This window comes from Hyla sarda, chromosome 1 (genome assembly GCF_029499605.1).
Source record: "Hyla sarda isolate aHylSar1 chromosome 1, aHylSar1.hap1, whole genome shotgun sequence".
Taxonomy (NCBI): Eukaryota; Metazoa; Chordata; class Amphibia; order Anura; family Hylidae; genus Hyla; species Hyla sarda.
In genome coordinates this window covers 139,801,886-139,821,721 of record NC_079189.1, presented here as the reverse complement: position 1 = coordinate 139,821,721, position 19,836 = coordinate 139,801,886, and the positions used below count along the sequence as shown (strand labels likewise).

Sequence of the window (19,836 nt, the reverse complement as noted above, 5' to 3'; positions counted from 1 at the left end):
GGAGGAACTGCACCAGGGACAGGGATTTTTATTTCTCAAAGTAACATCCTAAAGGCCCGGTTTAAGGAAAAGGGCTATCCCAGATCGCTGGTGCAGTCCTCCTACAATAGGGCTTTCTCCCACAGTCAGAACTCCTGCCTACTCCCTAAACCTGGACCAAGTAACAATACCACGGAACAGACTTCTAATTTCATCACCACATACAGTCAAGAATATAAGGATATCAGAAAAATTCTTACCAAACACTGGCCAGTCCTCCTACAAGATCCTTACCTCAAAAGTACTCTTCCATCCAAACCTCCACTTACCTTCCGTAGAGCCCGGACATTACGGAATATCATCGTTCCCAGCAAACTTAAATCCACATCACTACGCAATAACCCCTCCATATTTCCTACACTAACTGGCAGTTTTAGATGCGGTTTCTCACGCTATAAGTGCTGCTCACATATCACGCATAACTGTCAAGCATTCTCCTCCTCTGTTACCAACGAAAGTTCAGTATCAAATCATTCCTCAACTGTGGCTCTCATTACATTATTTACCTTCTGCAGTGTTCCTGTAAGCGGCAATACTTGGGTAGGACCATACAGCGTCTTGGGGAACGCCTGAATAAGCACCGTAGTAATACGACGTGTGGTTTCCTATTACACAGTGTTTCGCGTCATCTCATTGAGCATCACCAGGGGGATTTCAGCAACATTCGGGCTACCCATATAGAGCATATCAGCAAAGATGTCAAGCAGAGATACAGTACTCTCAGAAGACGCGAGAATTTTTGGATTCATACCCTCCGTACCATCACACCAGGGGGTCTTAATGAAATGATTGAATGCAATCTCTAACTTACTCATCCACGCACTCCACGGACCATCTAACTTTAATTCATCATCTAACTCTTCAGTAATTCCACTCAATTTCTAACTACCCTTGCATTTCATTCCCAGTTACATATTTATATGCATCCACCTGCTGATATATCCATTGTCCCATACACCCTCCGATGCATCCACCATTCCCATATACCTTCAATTAAGCACCTTACTGATATCCACCTTGGTAGGTTTATATGCACACTGATGTGCACCTTGGCATGGACATTTGTATATCTATAACCTGTATACATGCATACATCATTCTGAACGCATGAACATTTTTGCCCATATGTGCATATTTGTTTTCACCCCCATTTCCTACTAGACTTAACAATTCCCACCAACTCCTTATCCCCTCAGCCTCAACATTCCGTTCCTATTCTGTCCTAATACATCCATTTATTCTTCCCCAGTCAGCACTCCTGCTTCTGTGCCAGACACCTACTATGCCAGCTACCTTATTCCCCGCTGGACCTGCAGCACCCGGTCACGGTTACTAATACACTACCTAAGCATTTATCCTATCATCTCTCTCTCCTTGCATTCACACATTTTGCGTTATTTTATTCCCCTGCAGTCTCCGCTAGCCACCACGGAGCTGCACACAGACAGATACACTGCACGGAGCTGTCAGTTCACTACTGAGAGCTATCCGTGTTTTCTGTCTTCTGATTGGCCGCAGTAACCACATGATGCTCGCACCTTAGCAACGCATCCGTGGCAACTGTCTGCTGACATGCGCCCTCGCATTGCGCATCAGCCGGCCACTGCCAGAGTTGCGCTGGCTCACATCTGGACCCCGGATGTTTACATCTGTTGTCCGGATGTGCGGCCAGACACCACCAGGCACCGATCTATGATCTACTACTACACACGGCCCATACTGTTACCTGAATATGGTTTATATAATGTCATTATATCTTGTTTTTATGCTATTTCAATGTGTTTTACCTGATTGTAATTTTCATGACTCCTCCCCCTAATTTACCTGGCACCCTTTTTGCCCCTATTTATAGAATCACTGTCTGTACAGTCTGCACACTGATCTGAAGAAGGGGGTGGCTCCCCCGAAACACGTAATCCTGTCTTGTATCGCTTTTTATTGCTTTTATTGGTTTTATCCTTATGCAATAAAATCCACAAGTTCTTACCTCATCCCACTCTGGACTTGGTTTATTCCACCGTCCTACGGAACCAGAAGCGCCATTTGGAGGTTCTTTTGCTTTTCCATGATTATCTACTTCCTCCAGGAGATGGTTATACCTCACCTGCAACCTCAGGCTCAGCAGCGGTTCCGGCTATTTTGTAATCCCATATGTAGGTTGATATGCAAGTGTAATACTTGCTCCAAGGTGAGCACCTACTACCTAAGGGGCCTGCAAGCCCTGCACCTCTCTCCTTTTTCCCTTCCCTATACCACCCAAACGGTATCACACGAGGCACCCCTCTGGTCTCTTGTTTTTTTCCCCCATACAGGCTCTATTTCTGTAAAGGAAGTATAGAGATATTTTTTTTTTCAGTGGAAATAACACATATTGTTGAAGTCTATCTGTTCAAGGGACCATGATATTGACCAGACTAAGCTCTCATGTCCACCTCTGGTGGAAGTGATTAAATCTTTGAAAAGCTGTGATGGCTACAGAAAAAAGATGACAGGTCCATGGTCCAGTCTTGCTGGAACTAATTGACTTCCAGTCTTGCTGGAACTAATGTATCCATTGTTGGCAGAGAAGCCAATCTAGATTAGACTTCAGCACAGGCTACTCGGCTAGACAACCTTTAAATAGGTCATTTCTAATACTAATAACATTTTTTTTAAATTCTATTGTCCTAATACTAATACCACTTAAGGACCTAGGGTGTATGGATATGCCTTGACGTCCTGGTACTTAAGGACCCAGGACGTATCCATACGCCCGTGGGAATTTCAATCAGCAGGCACCCCGCGCAAATGCCCATGGGGGTCGGCGATCTGCGCAAATCGCAAGTGAATTCACACTTGCGATTTGCGCCGATTCCGGGTCATACGGGTCTATAGTGACCCGGTGACCCGGAAGATGAGGGGGATCGTGGGTGCCACCCCTCCTATCCCTGCTATTGGTCTGCTATCAATCGTCAGAGGCGACGACCAATAGCAGACCGGGGGCCGGGGGGGTTAACTTTAGTTTTCCCCGTCCTGCCAACCCACAATAGGCGGGGCATAGCGGGGAACCGAATGTGACCGGGCTCCAACGTCCACTTACCGATCCGGAGGCTGCGGCGACATGACGTGTGTCAGAAGAGGACGGCTCCCGGGATCCTACGGAAGCCGGTAAGTTGATCTGGAGGGCTACAGTCTGAGACTGTGGTCTCTAAACTGTAGCCCTCCAGATGTTGCAAAACTACAACTCACAGCATGCCCAGACAGCTGTTTGGGCATGCTGGAATATGTAGTTTTGCAACAGCTGGAGGGCTGCAGTTTGAGACCACTATACAGTGGTCTCTAAACTATATCCCTCCAGATCTTGCAAAACTACAACTCCTAGCATGCCCACATAGCTGTTTGTTGTCTAGGCATGCTGGGAGTTTTAGCTTTGCAACATCTGGAGGTCCACAGTTTGGAGATCACTGTGCACTGGTCTAAAAACTGTAGCTCTCCAGATGTTGCAAAACTGCAAATCCCAGCATGCCCAGAAAGCAAACAGCTGTCTCGGCATGCTGGGAGTTGTAGTTGGGTACCTCCAGCTGTTGCATAACTACATCTCCCAGCATGCCCTTCGGTGATTAGTACATGCTGGGAGTTGTAGTTTTGCAACAGCTGGAGGCACACTGGTTGGAAAATACTGAGTTAGGTAACAGAACCTAACTGAAGGTTTTCCAACCAGTGTGCCTCCAGCAGTTGCAAAAGTACAACTCCCAGCATGCACAGTCTGTCAGTACATGCTGGGAGTTGTAGTTTTGAAACAGCTGGAGGTTTGCCCCCCCCCCCATCCCCATGTGAATGTACAGGGTACATTGACAAGGACAGGTTTATAGTAAATTTCATGCTTCAAGTTTGGGCTGCGGCAAATTTTTCGCCGCAGCGCAAACTCCTAGCGGGAAATTCACCGTAACACGCCAGTGCGAATGTACCCTAAAAACACTACACTACATAATAAAGGGTAAAACACTACATATACACCCCTTACACTGTACCCCCAATATAAATTCAAAACGTCTTGTACGGCAGGGTTTCCAAAACGGAGCCTCCAGCTGTTGCGAAAAAACAACTCCTAGCATTTCTGGACAGCCACTGACTGTCCAGGCATGCTGGGAGTTTAGCAACAGCTGGAGGCACCCTGTTTGGGAATCACTGGTGTAGAATACCCCTATGTCCACCCCTATGCAATCCCTAATTTAGTCCTCAAATGCGCATGGCGTTCTCTCACTTCGGAGCCCTGTAGTATTTCAAGGAAACAGTTTAGGGCCACATATGGGGTATCGCCATACTCGGGAGAAATTGCACTACAAATATTGGGGGCTACATCAGCCTGTTAGTGTAAAAAAATAAAACATTTTACACTAACATGCTGGTGTTGCCCCATACTTTTTATTTCCACAAGCGGTAAAAGGAAAAAAAGACCCCCAAAATTTGTAACACAATTTCTCCTGAGTACGGAAATACCTCAGATGTGGGCGTAAAATGCTCTGCGGACGCACAACAAGGCTCAGGAATGAGAGCGCACCATGTACATTTGAGGCCTAAATTGGTGATTTGCACAGGGGTGGCTGATTTTACAGCGGTTCTGACAAACGCAAAATAAATAAATACCCACATGTGACCCCATTTAGGAAACTACACCCCTCACGGAACGTGACAGGGGATATAGTGAGCCTGAACACCCCACAGGTGTTTGACGAATTTTCATTAAAGTTGGATGGGAAAATGAAAAAAATTACATTTTTTTCTCTAAAATGCTGGTGTTACCCTAAATTTTTCATTTTTACAAGGGAAAATAGGAAAAAGCCCCCCCAAATTTGTAACCCCATCTCTTCTGAGTAAGAACATACCCCATATGTGAATTTAAAGTGCTCTGCGGGCGAACTACAATGCTCAGAAGACAAGGAGCGCCATTGGGATTTTGAAGAGAAAATTTGTCCGGAATTGAAGGCCACATGTGTTTACAAAGCCCCCATAGTGCCAGAACAATGGACCCCCGACACATGTGACCCCATTTTGGAAACTACACCCCTCATGTAATGTAATAAGGGGTACATTGAGAATTTACGCCCCACAGGTGTCTGACAGATTTTTGGAACAGTGGTCCGTAAAAATGAAAAATTAAATTTTTCATTTGCACAGCCCACTGTTCCAAAGATCTGTGGGGTGATAATACTCACTGCACCCCTTATTAAATTCTGTGAGGGGTGTAGTTTCCAAAATGGGGTCACATGTGGGGGGGGGGGTCCACTGTTCTGGCACCACGGGGGCTTTGTAAATGCACATGGCCCCTGACAACCATTCCAAACGAATTCTCTTTCCAAAAGCTCAATGGCGCTCCTCCTCTTCTGAGCATTGTAGCAGAGCATTTTACGTCCTAACATGGGGTATTTCCATACTCAGAAGAAATGGGGTTACAAATTTTGGGGGTCATTTTCTCCTATTACCCCTTGTAAAAATTAAAAATTTAGGGGAAAAACTGCATTTTAGTAAAAAAAAATTTTTTTCATTTACACATCCAACTTTAACGAAAAGTCATCAAACACCTGACGGGTGTTAAGGCTCAGCGGACCCCTTTTTAAGTTCCTTGAGGGGTGTAGTTTCCAAAATAGTATGCCATGTGGGTATTTTTTGCTGTTCTGGCACCACAGGGGCTTCCTAAATGCGACATGCCCCCAAAAAACCATTTCAGCAAAAGTTGCTTTCAAAAAGCCAAATGTGACTCCTTCTCTTCTGAGCATTGTAGTTCGCCCGCAAAGCATTTTACGTCCTAACATGGAGTATTTCCATACTCAGAAGAAATGGGGTTACAAATTTGGGGGGGCATTTTCTCCCATTACCCTTTGTAAAAATGGTATTTTTGGGGGGAAAACTGCACTTTAGTGTGAAATTTTTTTTTTCCATTTACACATCCGATTTTAACGAAAAGTTGTCAAACACCTGTGGGGTGTTAAGGCTAACTGGACCCCTTGTTACGTGCATTGAGGGGTGTAGTTTCCAAAATGGTATGCCATGTGGGGTTTTCTGCTGTTCTGGCACCATAGGGGCTTTCTAAATGTGACATGCCCCCCAAAAACCATTTCAGAAAAATTCACTCTCCAAAATCCCATTGTCGCTCATTCCCTTCTGTCTCCTCTACTGCGCCCGCCGAACACTTGACATACACATATGAGGTATTTCCTTACTCAAGAGAAATTGGGTTACAAATTTTGGGGGCTTTTTCTCCTATTACCACTTGTAAAAATTCAAAAACTGGGTCACTTTGCTGCTATTCCTGTGAAACACCTAAAGGGTTAACACACTTACTGAATGTCATTTTGAATACTTTTTAGGGTGCAGTTTTTATAATGGGGTAATTTGTGGGGTATTTCTAATATGAAGGCCCTTCAAATCCACTTCAAATCTGAACTGGTCCCTGAAAAATTCCGATTTTTTAAATTTTGTGAAAAATTTGAAAATTGCTGCTGAACTTTGAAGCCCTCTAATGTCTTCCAAAAGTAAAAACATGTAAACTTTATGATGCAAACATAAAGTAGACATATTGTATATGTGAATCAATGTATAATTTATTTGGAATATCCATTTTCCTTATAAGCAGAGAGCTTCAAATAAAAAAAAATGCTAAATTTTCTATTTTTTCATAACATTTTGGAATTTTTCACCAAGAAATGATGCAAGTATCGACAAAATTTTACCACTAACATAAAGTAGAATATGTCACGAAAAAACATTCTCGGAATCAGAATGAAAGGTAAAAGCATCCCAGAGTTATTAATGCTTGAAGTGACAGTGGTCAGATGTTAAAAAAATGGCCAGGTCCTTAAGGTATATTTGGGCTGGGTCCTTAAGGGGCTAAAGGGGCAGAATTATCCCATTATTGTTCTGCTGTTAGGACTAAGGGAAAACAGATTAACGTTAGAAATGAATGCTTACTTTTCCTCTAAACCTAAACATCGGACCCATAACAACCAATCACAGCTCAGCTTTTATATCTTGACACACTCTGGTTAAATGAAAGCTGAGCTGTGATTGGTTTCTATGGGGAAAACACGCCAGTTTTTGTGTTGGACAGCTTGATAAATCTGGGCCATTGGGTTTATTAAAGTCTTCACAATGTCTTATTTTTCTAAACTTCTAAAACCACCTGCCTGGGCATTCTAAAGGCTGCGAGCGTTTGTCAAATCCAAGAAGGGAAAACACAACACTTACATTTTTGTTTCTCTCATTTGACTTTGACAAATAGGAGGTGTCATATTCAGCTAAAATATAATCATTCAACACTGCATAGACATAAATGGCTGAGGTGAAACTTTAACCAGACCTATGCATAGAAGGTTTCTCTACTTTATGTTCTATAGCCTTTAGAGGAACAATGTGCATATATACGGGATAAAGTGACATATACAAAACAGATGTTTTTGTTTGAAATTCCAAGTTGAAAAAATAAGTGGGACCACCTAATATGTTAAGGATTACCATATTCTGTGCAGCTGACTGTGATCTCTCTTGTACTGAGTGTTGTGCTGTCCATCAGCTACTGACTACTGTTCTGTCTGAACAAAGGTCATGCCCCTGACACCAAGAAAAGAGCTGTCTCTGTTATATGCAGTGTAGAACATTTTTTTTTTTTTTTTTTTTTTTTACAGTTTTACTAATCTGGTATAAAATTTATCATATTCCTATTACTAATTACAAGTCACTGTACTAATATTAGCTTTTTACGTGTTAAATACATTTTATCGCTTGTGAGTTAGCGTAGAGTTAGCACTGCTGACTTGCACTATATGGATCCTGGAAGCAAATTAGGCTATGGGCTACATCCGAATAAAGTTTAGATATGCTCCCTGTACTTCCATTGTTTCCTATGGATACATAGGTTTATCCTATATTGTAACACAGACTAATAGGTTTGTTGTCTGTATATGAAAAATGTCCATAGTGTGTCTCAGATGATGGAATTACATTTATTTAAACCCCATAGGGGGCATAGAGTAAAGTAGAGCAGATTATAATTTGTGGGCATGGTTGTGCTATGTGTTGATCTCATATGTACAGTGAGAAATAACAGAAACAACATGATTTTCAGTTATAAGTCGGTATATATATATATATATATATATATATATATATATATATATATATATATATCGAACGAATAAGAATATGAAGGAGTGGCAACTCACCGGTTTTGCTGCGTAAAATCTTCAATGATTTATTTCTTTCCTGTTAAAATCAAAAACACGATAGCATGATGGGGAGAGGGAGGACGGGAGAGGACGGCTGTAGCTACTTCGCGCACACCTCAGGTGTGCGCGAAGTAGCTACAGCCGTCCTCTCCCGTCCTCCCTCTCCCCATCATGCTATCGTGTTTTTGATTTTAACATGAAGGAAATAAAGCATTGAAGATTTTATGCAGTGAAACCGGTGAGTTACCGCTCCTCCATATTCTTATTCGTTCGTTACATATTCAGGATTCCGAGATACTAATCAAGGACCCGAGGTCTATTTGCTAGAGCAGAGCACCCCCGGTCAGCAGTCTTTATCCAGCCTCTATAACTGCACCTTACCAACCGTTTCCACGCTTACAAGTAGTTGCCGACTCCACACTGTCTTATTGTTTGACTGATATAAATATATATATATATAAATATATATATATATATATATCATGAACACATGTACTTAGGACATCATTGTCAGGTAATCGTGAAACAAATCAACGGAATTGCTCATATCACAAATTGTTTTCAGTTACAAAGTAAATTTCATATACTACAACATATCACCACTGTTAGTCAAACATTGTGTTTTATTACACATTGCGGCAGATGGAATATCAGACAACATGTTGTTACAAAAGTAAAACAGATATTAACTATAGAAGACACGAGATACACAAATGTTACTCGTATTAAATCTGTCTGGGAAAAATAAGGGTTAGTCTATTCCTAGGCTATGTTCACACTAAGTTTTTTGAGACTATTCTTTTGAGACAAAAAAAAGTTGTTTTTCGTGTTTTATGTGGCAGAAAAATAGATTACCCTTCCAATTGAATGTTATTGACTTAAATGATAAAAAGTCTCTTTGTTAACATGCAGGCTAATTATATGTCCATAATTTAAAATGAAGTGTCAGGGACTTGTCTGTTTACATTCCAAAATATGTCTATTTTTGGCACATATCTCGGGACATATTTTTTTACATAAAGGGGGAGATTAATCAAAACCTGTGCAGAGGAAGAGTGGTGCAGTTGCCCATAGCAACCAATCAGATAGCTTCTTTCATTTTTGAAGAGACCTGTGAAAAATGAAAGAAGCAATCTGATTGGTTGCCATGCGCAACTGCACTGCTCTTCCTTTACACACGTTTTTATAAATCTCCCCCTAAAATCCTATAAAAAATGCCTCATATGCAAGAAATTATTTAGGGACTTAAAGGGGTAATCCGGTGAAAAACTTTTTTTTTCTTTATCAACTGGTGCCAGAAAGTTAAACAGATTTCTAAATTACCTCTATTAAAAAATCTTAATCCTTCCAGTACTTATTAGCTGCTGAATACTATAGAGGACATTATTTTCTTTTTGGAACACAGAGCTCTCTGCTGACATCATGACCACAGTGCTCTCTGCTAACACCTCTCTCCATTTTAAGAACTGTCCAGAGTAGAAGAAAATCCCCATAGAAAACATATGCTGCTCTGGACAGTTCCTAAAATGGACAGAGATGTCAGCAGAGAGCACTGTGGTCATGATGTCAGCAGACAGCTCTGTGTTCTAAAAAGAAAAGAATTTCCTCTGTAGTATTCAGCAGCTAATAAGTACTGGAAGGATTAAGATTACCCCTTTAAGCTTTTGTGAAAGCCCCAAAAATGAATGAAAATGTGTTCAAAAAGGCTTAAAAAATAGCTCAACTGAAAATTGAAGGCCAAAAAAAAGTTACAAAGTAAAGAAAAAAATTACTTTTTTGCCTGAAGAATTGATGCAAGATGCAAAAACATCTTTAAAATTGGGCCAAATAACTGTGAAAACATAGCCCTATCCAAATAAAAATGACTGTACAATGAAAAGTTCTGTAACTTTCTAACATTTTCAAGGCACTTTTTAACATCCTTCAATTTTTTTTCTTCAAACAAAAAAATTCTGGTGTCTTCCGTGATCTTCAATAAGCTGTTGTACATGAATAATCACCACAGCTATGCTTTTAGAGACTTTGTCAAGGTATTTGCACCAGTGAATTGCTTAAGGGGGTTATCTGGCATTTTGAAAAATAATAATGGGGAGATTTATCAAAATCTTGCTGGGGCCCAGAAAAAAAATTAAATAAATAAATAAAATTACCTACCTCTGGTCCACCACAACTCACATTTGTCTCTTTCAGGTCTCACAATCTTCTTCCTGCTGGCTCAGCCAAAGACTGGTCAAAAAAGGATACTGCTATGGCCAGTGATTGGCTGAGTTGGCAGGTCCTGCACAGAGTGCTTGTCTCAGAAACAGGAAGTAGATAGAAGATTGGGGGGACAAGACACAGCTAAACTATATATTTTTTCTTTTTATTCCTGACTCCTGCAGGATATATTTTTTGGAAAATGCTGATAACCCCTTTAAGCTGTTTCTGTGAGGACACAAATTCTATTTTAGAGTATTTATCCCAACAGGTCCACTACATGTTACAGGGAACCACAAGAACACATAAAAGAGCCCTAAAGAAGAGCCCTAGCTCCATCGGTTTAGCCTGTCAGATTTTAGGTGAAATTTAGAATTATGTTTTGGATTTACTTAAAGGGAACCTTTCATTACTTATATGCTGCCTGAACCAGGAATCATTGGCGTAGTCCCGGGTGTCCCCTGCCCCACCAGCCTTGATTGATAGAGATTTTTCTTACTCAAACAGGCAAAGAGCTATGAATCAAGGCTCCCTTTCAATGCATGCAATACAGCCTAAAACAGAGAGAAACACAACTATACAAGCACCTTTAAGGGTACGTTCACACATATGCAGATTTGATGCGCAGGATTTTCTGCTGCAGATTTTAATGTAAACTAAATGGCTGAGCACAGCTTCTAATCTGCAGTTACAAATCCTGCGCATCGAATCTGCGCAGGATCCTATACGTGTGAACGCACCCTAAAATCTGTTCCATTAAGCTGCATCTGCACAGTCCTGATATAGACAACACATGACTGCTTTGACAAGTGATCTGCCCCCACACTATTGCAATGTCTTTGCCAGGAAAAAGTACCACAGAACCACACAGTGACAATGGAAATTTTGTTTCTTAATGGTCTATTCACACGTACAGTATTCTGCGCTGATTTGATGCGCAGGATTTTCTGCTGCAGATTTCAATGAAAACAAAATGACTGAACACAGCTTCAAATCCTGCGCATCAAATCTGCACAGAATACTGTATGTGTGAATAGACCCTTAAAGGGCAAGTACTGTATGACTATGTTTATTATTTGACTCATTTAGTCAGCTTTACAGCCATCCTTGTAAGCCTGGAAAAACCTGTTAATATCTGTATACTACTACTAGAGATTATAAACATTTACCTACAGTCTATACACATTTGTTAGCAAAATGATTTTTAAAGTTCTTCCAGCAAAATTATCCAGCTTATCTACTTAAAACAGTGCAATTGATAAAAAAAAAGTGCTAGTAGTATGGCATGCAACGCAATTTACATATAGTGTATCCGTTGCAAAAAAATTTGGAGCAGGATATGTTTAGGTCCATGACAAATCTAGTTGGGATGTGATATGAAGGACATGAGCAGATTATACGACTAAACCTATTTGCATATTTCCGCTATGTGGCAATGTTGTGGATATACCTAAGACCCTACAAAAGGAATTTCATGTGGTTATCTTGTTAGTTACAATAAAATAAATACATTAAGTAAGTAGGAAGAAAATTGATAAAGGCAACAATTTCTCAGGAGACTTGATGAGATCACGTGACCTAGTCATGATATGACGTCTAAGGACTGTGATCTGCCCAGATTAGCTAACTGGGGAACTAGTTAAATAATTGCATTATCATCAACATCAAGGCAAAATAGCTAATATATAAGTCTGGTTAATACAGTATATACAACCCAGTTAACATATATTAATATCAAACATGATTTAGACCACATAGTACCAAAATATGAAAGGTAACATTATACTTTGTAGTAAAAGTTAACTCTCTGTTTTGAAGAAAAACAGCTATTGAGTTACAATTGAAAATATTGTAGTCTTCTCACAAATATGCTACACTACTAAGGTATCCAAGAGTTGGTGATCGCCAGTGTTCTCACTTGCAGGCTTGGCAGATACTTTCCACTTCTGTAAGTTGTCTGAAGTGCACGAAGCACATTTTGAAGGCACGTAGCAGATTTGGCTGTTCATTGTCTTGTCAAACTTGTCCCAGCTCAGCTAGCCATCCAGAGGGTGAAGGTAAAAAGAAAACTGGGAAGGGTGGTCAATGGGCCTACTCCCACACAAAGCGTCAATACTATTCCTACAGCAGCAGATATCAAAACACTCCTTTGGTCTCGAATGATCTTCTTCACTGTATCACAAAACTATAAGACAAAGAAAAGTAGAAAAAATGAATGGAGTATATAGAAATGTAAAACCAATGGCACGAAATATGTGTAAACCGCATTATAAGAAACATACTGAATGCATTATATCTGTGTACAATTATATACAGCACATTCATACAGTCACTCTATACATATAATGTAGTTCAAACTTACTCAAAGGAAATAAAATACAATCTATAGCAAATTTTCACACAAATGAAATGAACTGAAACAACACAGCATGGCTCATTATCTTTTTAAATACGAGTTTTTCCCCGGAAATTACAATTACAAATTACAATGTTATTAATTGTCTAAAAGCTACTGTATACTTTGCATGACAAAATATATATAAACAAGAAGTAGTTATTTGTATCAATATTTACTGGAATTTTCATAAATAAACATAATATATGTGGGATAAAAAGCTAAAAACGTTATAGGTCACAATTAAAAAATAATTCTATAACTTTATAAGAAGACAAGTACAAGGTCTGGCAGAAGATGTATAGAAAGAAAATAAATGAATGTGGATATCATGTTTATTCCACATAAGAAATGCCACTTTATATACTTAAACCTTGTATTATCTATTTATTCTATCACATAACACTGACATTTGTTTCACTTAATAAGATAATACTTCTACCTTGTACTACCTATTTCTTCTATTACCAAAGACTGGCATTTGTTCCACATAGTAAAACAAGGAAGAAAACCCCAGTAAGTCGTTTTATTGGACAATTATAGGGAAGTCACACCTTCACAGTCTCTTAGCAGATACCGTAAGGCCCAGACATAGTTTTATGTCTGCTGTTACTACAGGAACTATTTAACTATTAGAAAGGTTAAAGGTTATTAACAATTAAAGGGAATTGTTCCAGCCTCATCCACAATACCAGGTATACGTCACCCAGCAATAAAGGGGAATAAAATTCGGCTTTAATGGGAAAGGCAAAAAGTTACTGTGTACTTGATACTTCCACTCATTTTATGTGTAAATGAAATTGTGGCACTTAAGTACAGAGCTGTAAGTACAGAGTGAAATTTTAGTGACCAAATACAGATAGAAAACCACATAAAAAAAGCGACCATGAACAAACAAGTAGATGTGGTGCACATACAATTCTGTTATTTTGTTAGAGAATAATAATGTATTAAGATCTATTCTGTTATTGAATAGCAGAAAAAAAATGGCAAAAAAAAAACAATGTCCTATTTTCACGTTAACATTCCTAAATGAAATAATACCTCCAATTCCTTGCATTATAAACAGTGACACTTTTATAAAGTGCACAAAGAATTCTACAAGCAATACTTTGCATAAAAACTTATAAAGCTGAGTTTACCTTATCCGTCTGAAAGCTCACAGGGGACCCATATCTGCAATAAGTGACAAAGTGCTCGCAGTTATCCCACAGCAGGCTGTAAGATTTGGCCCCCACCAATTTCTCAGCCCTCTGAGCCACTTCTTCATTAGAAAGCGGTTTTGTCTTGAAACTTTTGTCCATGTGATTAACTATTATACTTCCACCATAGGCAAAGTCCTGCACAGTGTCCACTCTTATACTGGCCACCTTAGCCAGGACGCCAAGGATCAGCCTTTTGTTGGTGACAACTTTTCCAATCAGACACTTGTCGTCTGAAATAGCAGGGAGGATATCAGGCATCAGATGGGCTACCTTGTTATTTCCCAGATAGATCCCAAAGTGAATAAACAAAGTCCTGGGGACCTCTAACAAGTCTCCTCGCTTCAGTGTGCAAATTTCAATAGCACGTCTTGCTCCATCTTTCTTTTTTGCCAGGCTAAACTTCTTTAAGTTTGCAAAAATAAAGATTTTCTCAAAGATGCAGACCATCAGTCCTACCAGAAGGGATTTCATGATGCTCACCTTGAGCACTGCAAGGCTTGTATTAACTCCTGTGTTGTCTTTCATGCTAATCTGTGTTTTTTTGTTAGGCACATAGGGGGAATCTCTTGACATCACAGAGAAAAGGCTGAAAGCATTGGTCAAAAACTAATGTGGGAGTCACCCTTCAAGTCATTCTATTAAAAATGCTAACTACAGGGAAAAAAATGCTACAAAAAATAAATAAGCTTTTGCTATTATGGCTGTAGTTTTGCTTTTATTTTTTGCATTTTTGAAGTACAGTAATAAAAGTGTTCACCACCATATCTAGTAGTATTAAAAATAATAATAATAATAATTAAAATAATTAATATATAAAAAAAAATACAAAAATACCCATTGGGATCATAAAACTGTATAAGCATAGCTAATTTACACAAACATAAATTGTACAATATTTAGAGGTATTTTATAGAAGTGTACATATTCAATGTGTTTCTTCTAATTTTTACAATTTCCTATAATGTTTAAGTTTCCATAATGTTTTAAGAGCTATATAACATGAAGACCATTTCAAAACATAGTAATATTAGTGCAAAGTGCAAATATGGCAGTAGCATTTTAGTAGTTTACCATATTTACGTATAGATATTTAAAATCTCCTAGTCATTTATTTAATTGTATCCACCCTGCACTTAAATTATGTGTATATTTATTTCTTACTGTCCAAATATATCAGTTCAGCTGCTTACAGGCCTGAAATCTAAAAATGAGTTTTCTTTTTGAAAGATACAGGGCTACAGTTGTATGCCTGTACTATTGTTTCTATTAAAAGATAAATTCCATGAAGTAAAAGGGATGATCAGTGCATTGTATAGATGTGACTGGAATAAGATGGTAAGGTTTCAGCAGTAGCCACTTTGCAGGACTCCTTATAGGATTGTACAAATCTTAAACCTATCAAATTATATTAAATATTATCATTCATAATTGTGACAGTGTATGAAGCAGGCTTATTGTTAAGTTTGCATATATTTTCTAAGTGTTACATGTTACAAAAGTTTTAGTCGGACATGGGAAATGTTAGAACTTTAAAGCTGATAGTAATAATTAGATATGAAAACATGAAAAAAAAGATCCCTTATTCATGATCGAGGACAACACTAGTGTGAATGCTAAGTCGTATTTTTATGCTAAATATATTTTAGACTGAATTCTCCTTGGAATAAGTAATGTAGCCTTTTTTTTATTTTCAAGTAAACATGTAACTAAAGAAGTGTTCTCATTAAAAATGTCCATTATATTGCTAAAGTACATGTTGAGCTAGTGTTTGTCCGCAACTACAGTTGGGCAATATCCTTAAATCCATCAAAAAGAAAAGCAGGAAAAAATGGAGCAATCCGTCAAAGTGCATTTTGATACATGCTAATCCATTATGTAAATGAATAAACCCCAGGAACAAAGCTCACAAAAGGGCAGCTCTGTCTTGTCAACAAAGCTCCTTATTCGGTAGCTAATAACATCAGCAGCCAAGTAAATGCATTACGAACCCACAGGGCTTCAACTTCCCAGAGAGCCTGCAAGTAATGATAGATGGAAGACACATTCATCTTACCTGAAAAATGACTGAGCCATTGAGGCCTGGAGAAAAGAGAACTTGATCCTTTATCCAGTTGTATACAGACTGCTTTTCCCTCCGAGTCTGCCAGCACGCTGTCAACAGCTATTTGGTAGGCTTTTTTGTGCTATCTTAACATGGCATTACAAAAGATTACCTTATAACGCCTACTTGGTAAGAATTTATTCCTACTCCCAACATAAAATGAGGCAGAGAACATACACCTTTCACACTGCTCTGTGCTTTGTGAATTGACATGTTTATGGCCCAATTTCCTGACTTTCCTGGCTTCTTTTCGCTATAGTATATAATTGCTCTTACTCATCAAAGAGAAAAGATGTTTTACTGAATACTTCCTTCCCGTGTGTCTGGAACAGCAAGAAACAGGTTTGACTGGCAATGCAAGGGTTCCCAGCATAGCAAGAAGATACATGCAACAAGTTTAGTTGGCATGATGCCTCAAAAAGCACTAAAATAATAAAACATTAGGAATACAAAGCAAAGCATACACATAGAGGGAGATGTGCTTAGTGTCTGAGGTTTAGTTAGGTTTTGGGAATGTGGGGGGCCCAAGTGGTGTATGTACATACACCTTAATTACTTTAAGGCTTTGTAAGGGACTACTTGTGCCACTGTACAGGCTTCTCACTCCTACATAATGTCACAGCAACATGGATAAACATGTTTCAATGACTAAATAAAAATGTGCTGTGCATGGCCAACTAAGTTATACATGTGGCATTGATGCTAGCTCCATGTTCCATAAAATGATAACATTTTAGACAATCTGGCCGATTTAGCAAAACTGTCCAAACATAAAACTGTCTTTGTTGCCCTTAGCAACCAATCAGATCTGGGCATTAAAGGGAAACTACGGAGGAAAAAAAATGTTTTCAAATCAACTGGTGCCAGAAAGGTAAACAGATATCTAAATTACTTCTATTTAAAAATCTTAAACCTTCCAGCACTTATCAGCTGCTGTATACTACAGATATACTACAGAGAAATTTGTGAATTTCTTTTCAGTCGACAACAGTGCTTTCTGCTGTCTGTGTAAGGAACTGTCCAGAGCAGGAGAGATTTTCTATGGGGATATGCTTCTAATCTGGACAGTTCCTGACACAGACAGAGGTGTCAGCAGAGAGCACTGTTGTCAGACTGAAAAGAACTTCACAATTTTCTCTGTAATATAAAGCAGCTACTGGAAGGCTTTCTAATGTACTTTGTTTAAAAAAAAAAAGGTTTCTGTTTTCTTTGTGTTTAAAAAAGCTGCCACTAGGTGTCTCCCTACTTGTCCAGAGCACATTTCCCCCTTTCTTTTGCACAGACTTTGAACTCCTGCTGGCCTGGCAGAAGTCCAAAATCAGGAAATGCAATCTGGAGTGTTGAGGGGGGGGGGGGGGGGGGTGTACAGCCTTAGCCAATCAGAGCTCAACTCACACACTGAAACTCTTTTATTATAAAAATATAAAACTTTACAGAAATACAAACATTATTATAAACATAAATACAAACTTTCCGTTTCTAAAGCAAAAAAACAAATATAAGCATGAATAGCAATAACTATAACACAAAACCACCTCAGAACCAAAATCCTGCCTAACCGGCCAGCCCAGCTATAATAGCTCATGACACTACACACGGCACTACACACGCAACTTAAACTAGCTTTAATTCACACCAACACTCCTATTAGGCCAAAATTAAATTTTTTTTCTTTTTTTTTAATATTATAAATAACAGAAATATAGCTTACCTCGCTATAACAAAAAAATATTCAACTTGACAATTGTTATTTACAAAAAATGTATTATGTTACATTTTTAATTTTTTTTATTAATTTGTATTTTTATTATTATTATTATTTTTATTTTTTACATACATAAATATAAACCACCCTACCCATAAACACACCATAAACACACAAACAATGCACATATACTAAACTATACTACATTTTTTCCCCTAGCATAAATAACAGAAATAAAGCTTACTTCGCTATAACAGAAATAATTTTAATTTTTTTTTTTTTTTTTTTTTTTTTAATTTATTTTTTTATTATAAATATATATAAACCACACTACCCACAAACACATTACACACCAACACACATATACTAAACTATATTACAATTTTTTTTTATCCTTTCTCCTAGCATAAATAACAGAAATATAGCTTACTTCGCTATAACAGAAATAAATCTCGACTTGATGTTATTTACAATTTTTTCTTCCCATTCTCCATTTTCCCTTCTCTCCATAACAGCTTAAGCTGGTCCGACTGCCATAACTATACCCCCATTAAGATTATATATACAATATACACACAATATATACAACAAATACACACAATAAAATAATTAGTGACAATAACCTACTTCACTAAATTAATTCTAACTATACCCATTACCCACACCACCCCCACCTTGATGAGGGTCAGAGTCCGATATGGTTTTGAACAGCAAAGTCTTGTCTTACTGACCCACACCAGGCACCCAAAAACAACATGAAGTCCGAACATGAGTCCTTTCTTGCCCAACCCAAAGTCCCCCACCCAACCTAACTAAGACACGACCACCTACCTATACAGAACAACATAACAAAAACATAAAATACTACAAAACAATGCAAACCCTTTATAAAGCCCAAGTTCAGTGCCTGTAAGCCCTTTATAAACCTTCACGTTCTAAACAAAACAAAAAGCTATGGTGTCCATGCATTAGCCCACCACCAGGATTGGAGGATGGCAATCCTGATATGAATTTGAACTCTGTCCCTAACTCTACCCTATCTCTCACTCTATCGCTATCTCTTCATTAAACTAACCCTACACTTACCCTAACCCTGTCCCTATATCACTGCCCCTAATCAAAATAAAGGTACCTGGCCCAAAAGGCCTAATACCTAGGGCACATCAAAAGAAAACCCTCTCCATAGGAGAGAAGCCCTACTGGTACCAAGACTGCCATACTCCAAAGACCTGATCTTCCCGAGGTCACCGGTGATATTCCTACAGACCTCCACCTCGGAGTCGATTTTCTGTTGTGTCGACACTAAACACCGTGCGTTCCACGTCTAGTACCTAACCACTAAACTAACTAAGAATAAAGTGCCCCGGTCTCGGTCACCCAGAGTCCTGAATGCCCCATAAGCCCACTCTGGATAGGTAAGGCTGGCAAGTTGACTCCAGCCGATGGAAGCACCCACCCTGTTGTAAACCCCTATATTAAAGGGACAATGAAGCAGGAAGTGGTCCATGCTTTCCAGCGTGTCCCCGCACTCTTCTCGGGGACATCCCCGGTCATCAGAGTTCCTGTACTTCAGATTGTCCCTCACATATAGCTTCCCCTGAAAGCAGCGCCAGGCCAAGTCCCAAAACTTCTGGGGGATCCTTTTCATGTTCAAAAGATACAATCCCACCCTCAAATCCCGACCTGGGCAGTCCCTGAGCGCCAGAGGCTTCTGGAAGTGGGTCAACAGAACCTGTTTGTCAAGGAACTGCCTTGACTGGGTCCTGATCTCCCACACTCCCAGACCCCACCGACGTATCGCCTTCAGAGTCGGGGTAGCGTAAGCCGGAAGATATCCATGGGGCGTACGGAGGTCCTTCACTCGCCCTCCTCTCTCCCATTCCTGGAAGAAAGGCTGAAACCATTCCCTGCAGGAGATAACCCACGGAGGAGCCCTCTCTTTCCAGAGGTTTGCGATGTTAGCTTTCAAGAAGGTGTTCGTAAAGAACACCACA

The 19,836-nt window shown here is 39.2% G+C and overlaps 1 protein-coding gene across 2 annotated transcripts in view; it reads right to left on the bottom strand.

The window, feature by feature from the left end:
- Window positions 1-8,856: 8,856 nt before the first annotated feature.
- The window catches only part of LOC130358657 (lecithin retinol acyltransferase-like), a 66,247-nt gene continuing 55,267 nt past the window's right edge, over window positions 8,857-19,836 (bottom strand). The window contains exons 1-2 of one of the 2 annotated variants that reach the window (XM_056562206.1): window positions 13,974-14,507; window positions 8,857-12,621 (exon numbers count right to left, since the gene is read on the bottom strand). In XM_056562206.1, the coding sequence (XP_056418181.1) occupies window positions 12,469-12,621; window positions 13,974-14,507 (687 nt within the window). In that variant the 3' untranslated portion in view covers window positions 8,857-12,468. Of the gene's footprint in view, window positions 12,622-13,973; window positions 14,508-19,836 lie in introns of those variants that run through there. The other variant, XM_056562212.1, reaches the window with a different exon arrangement.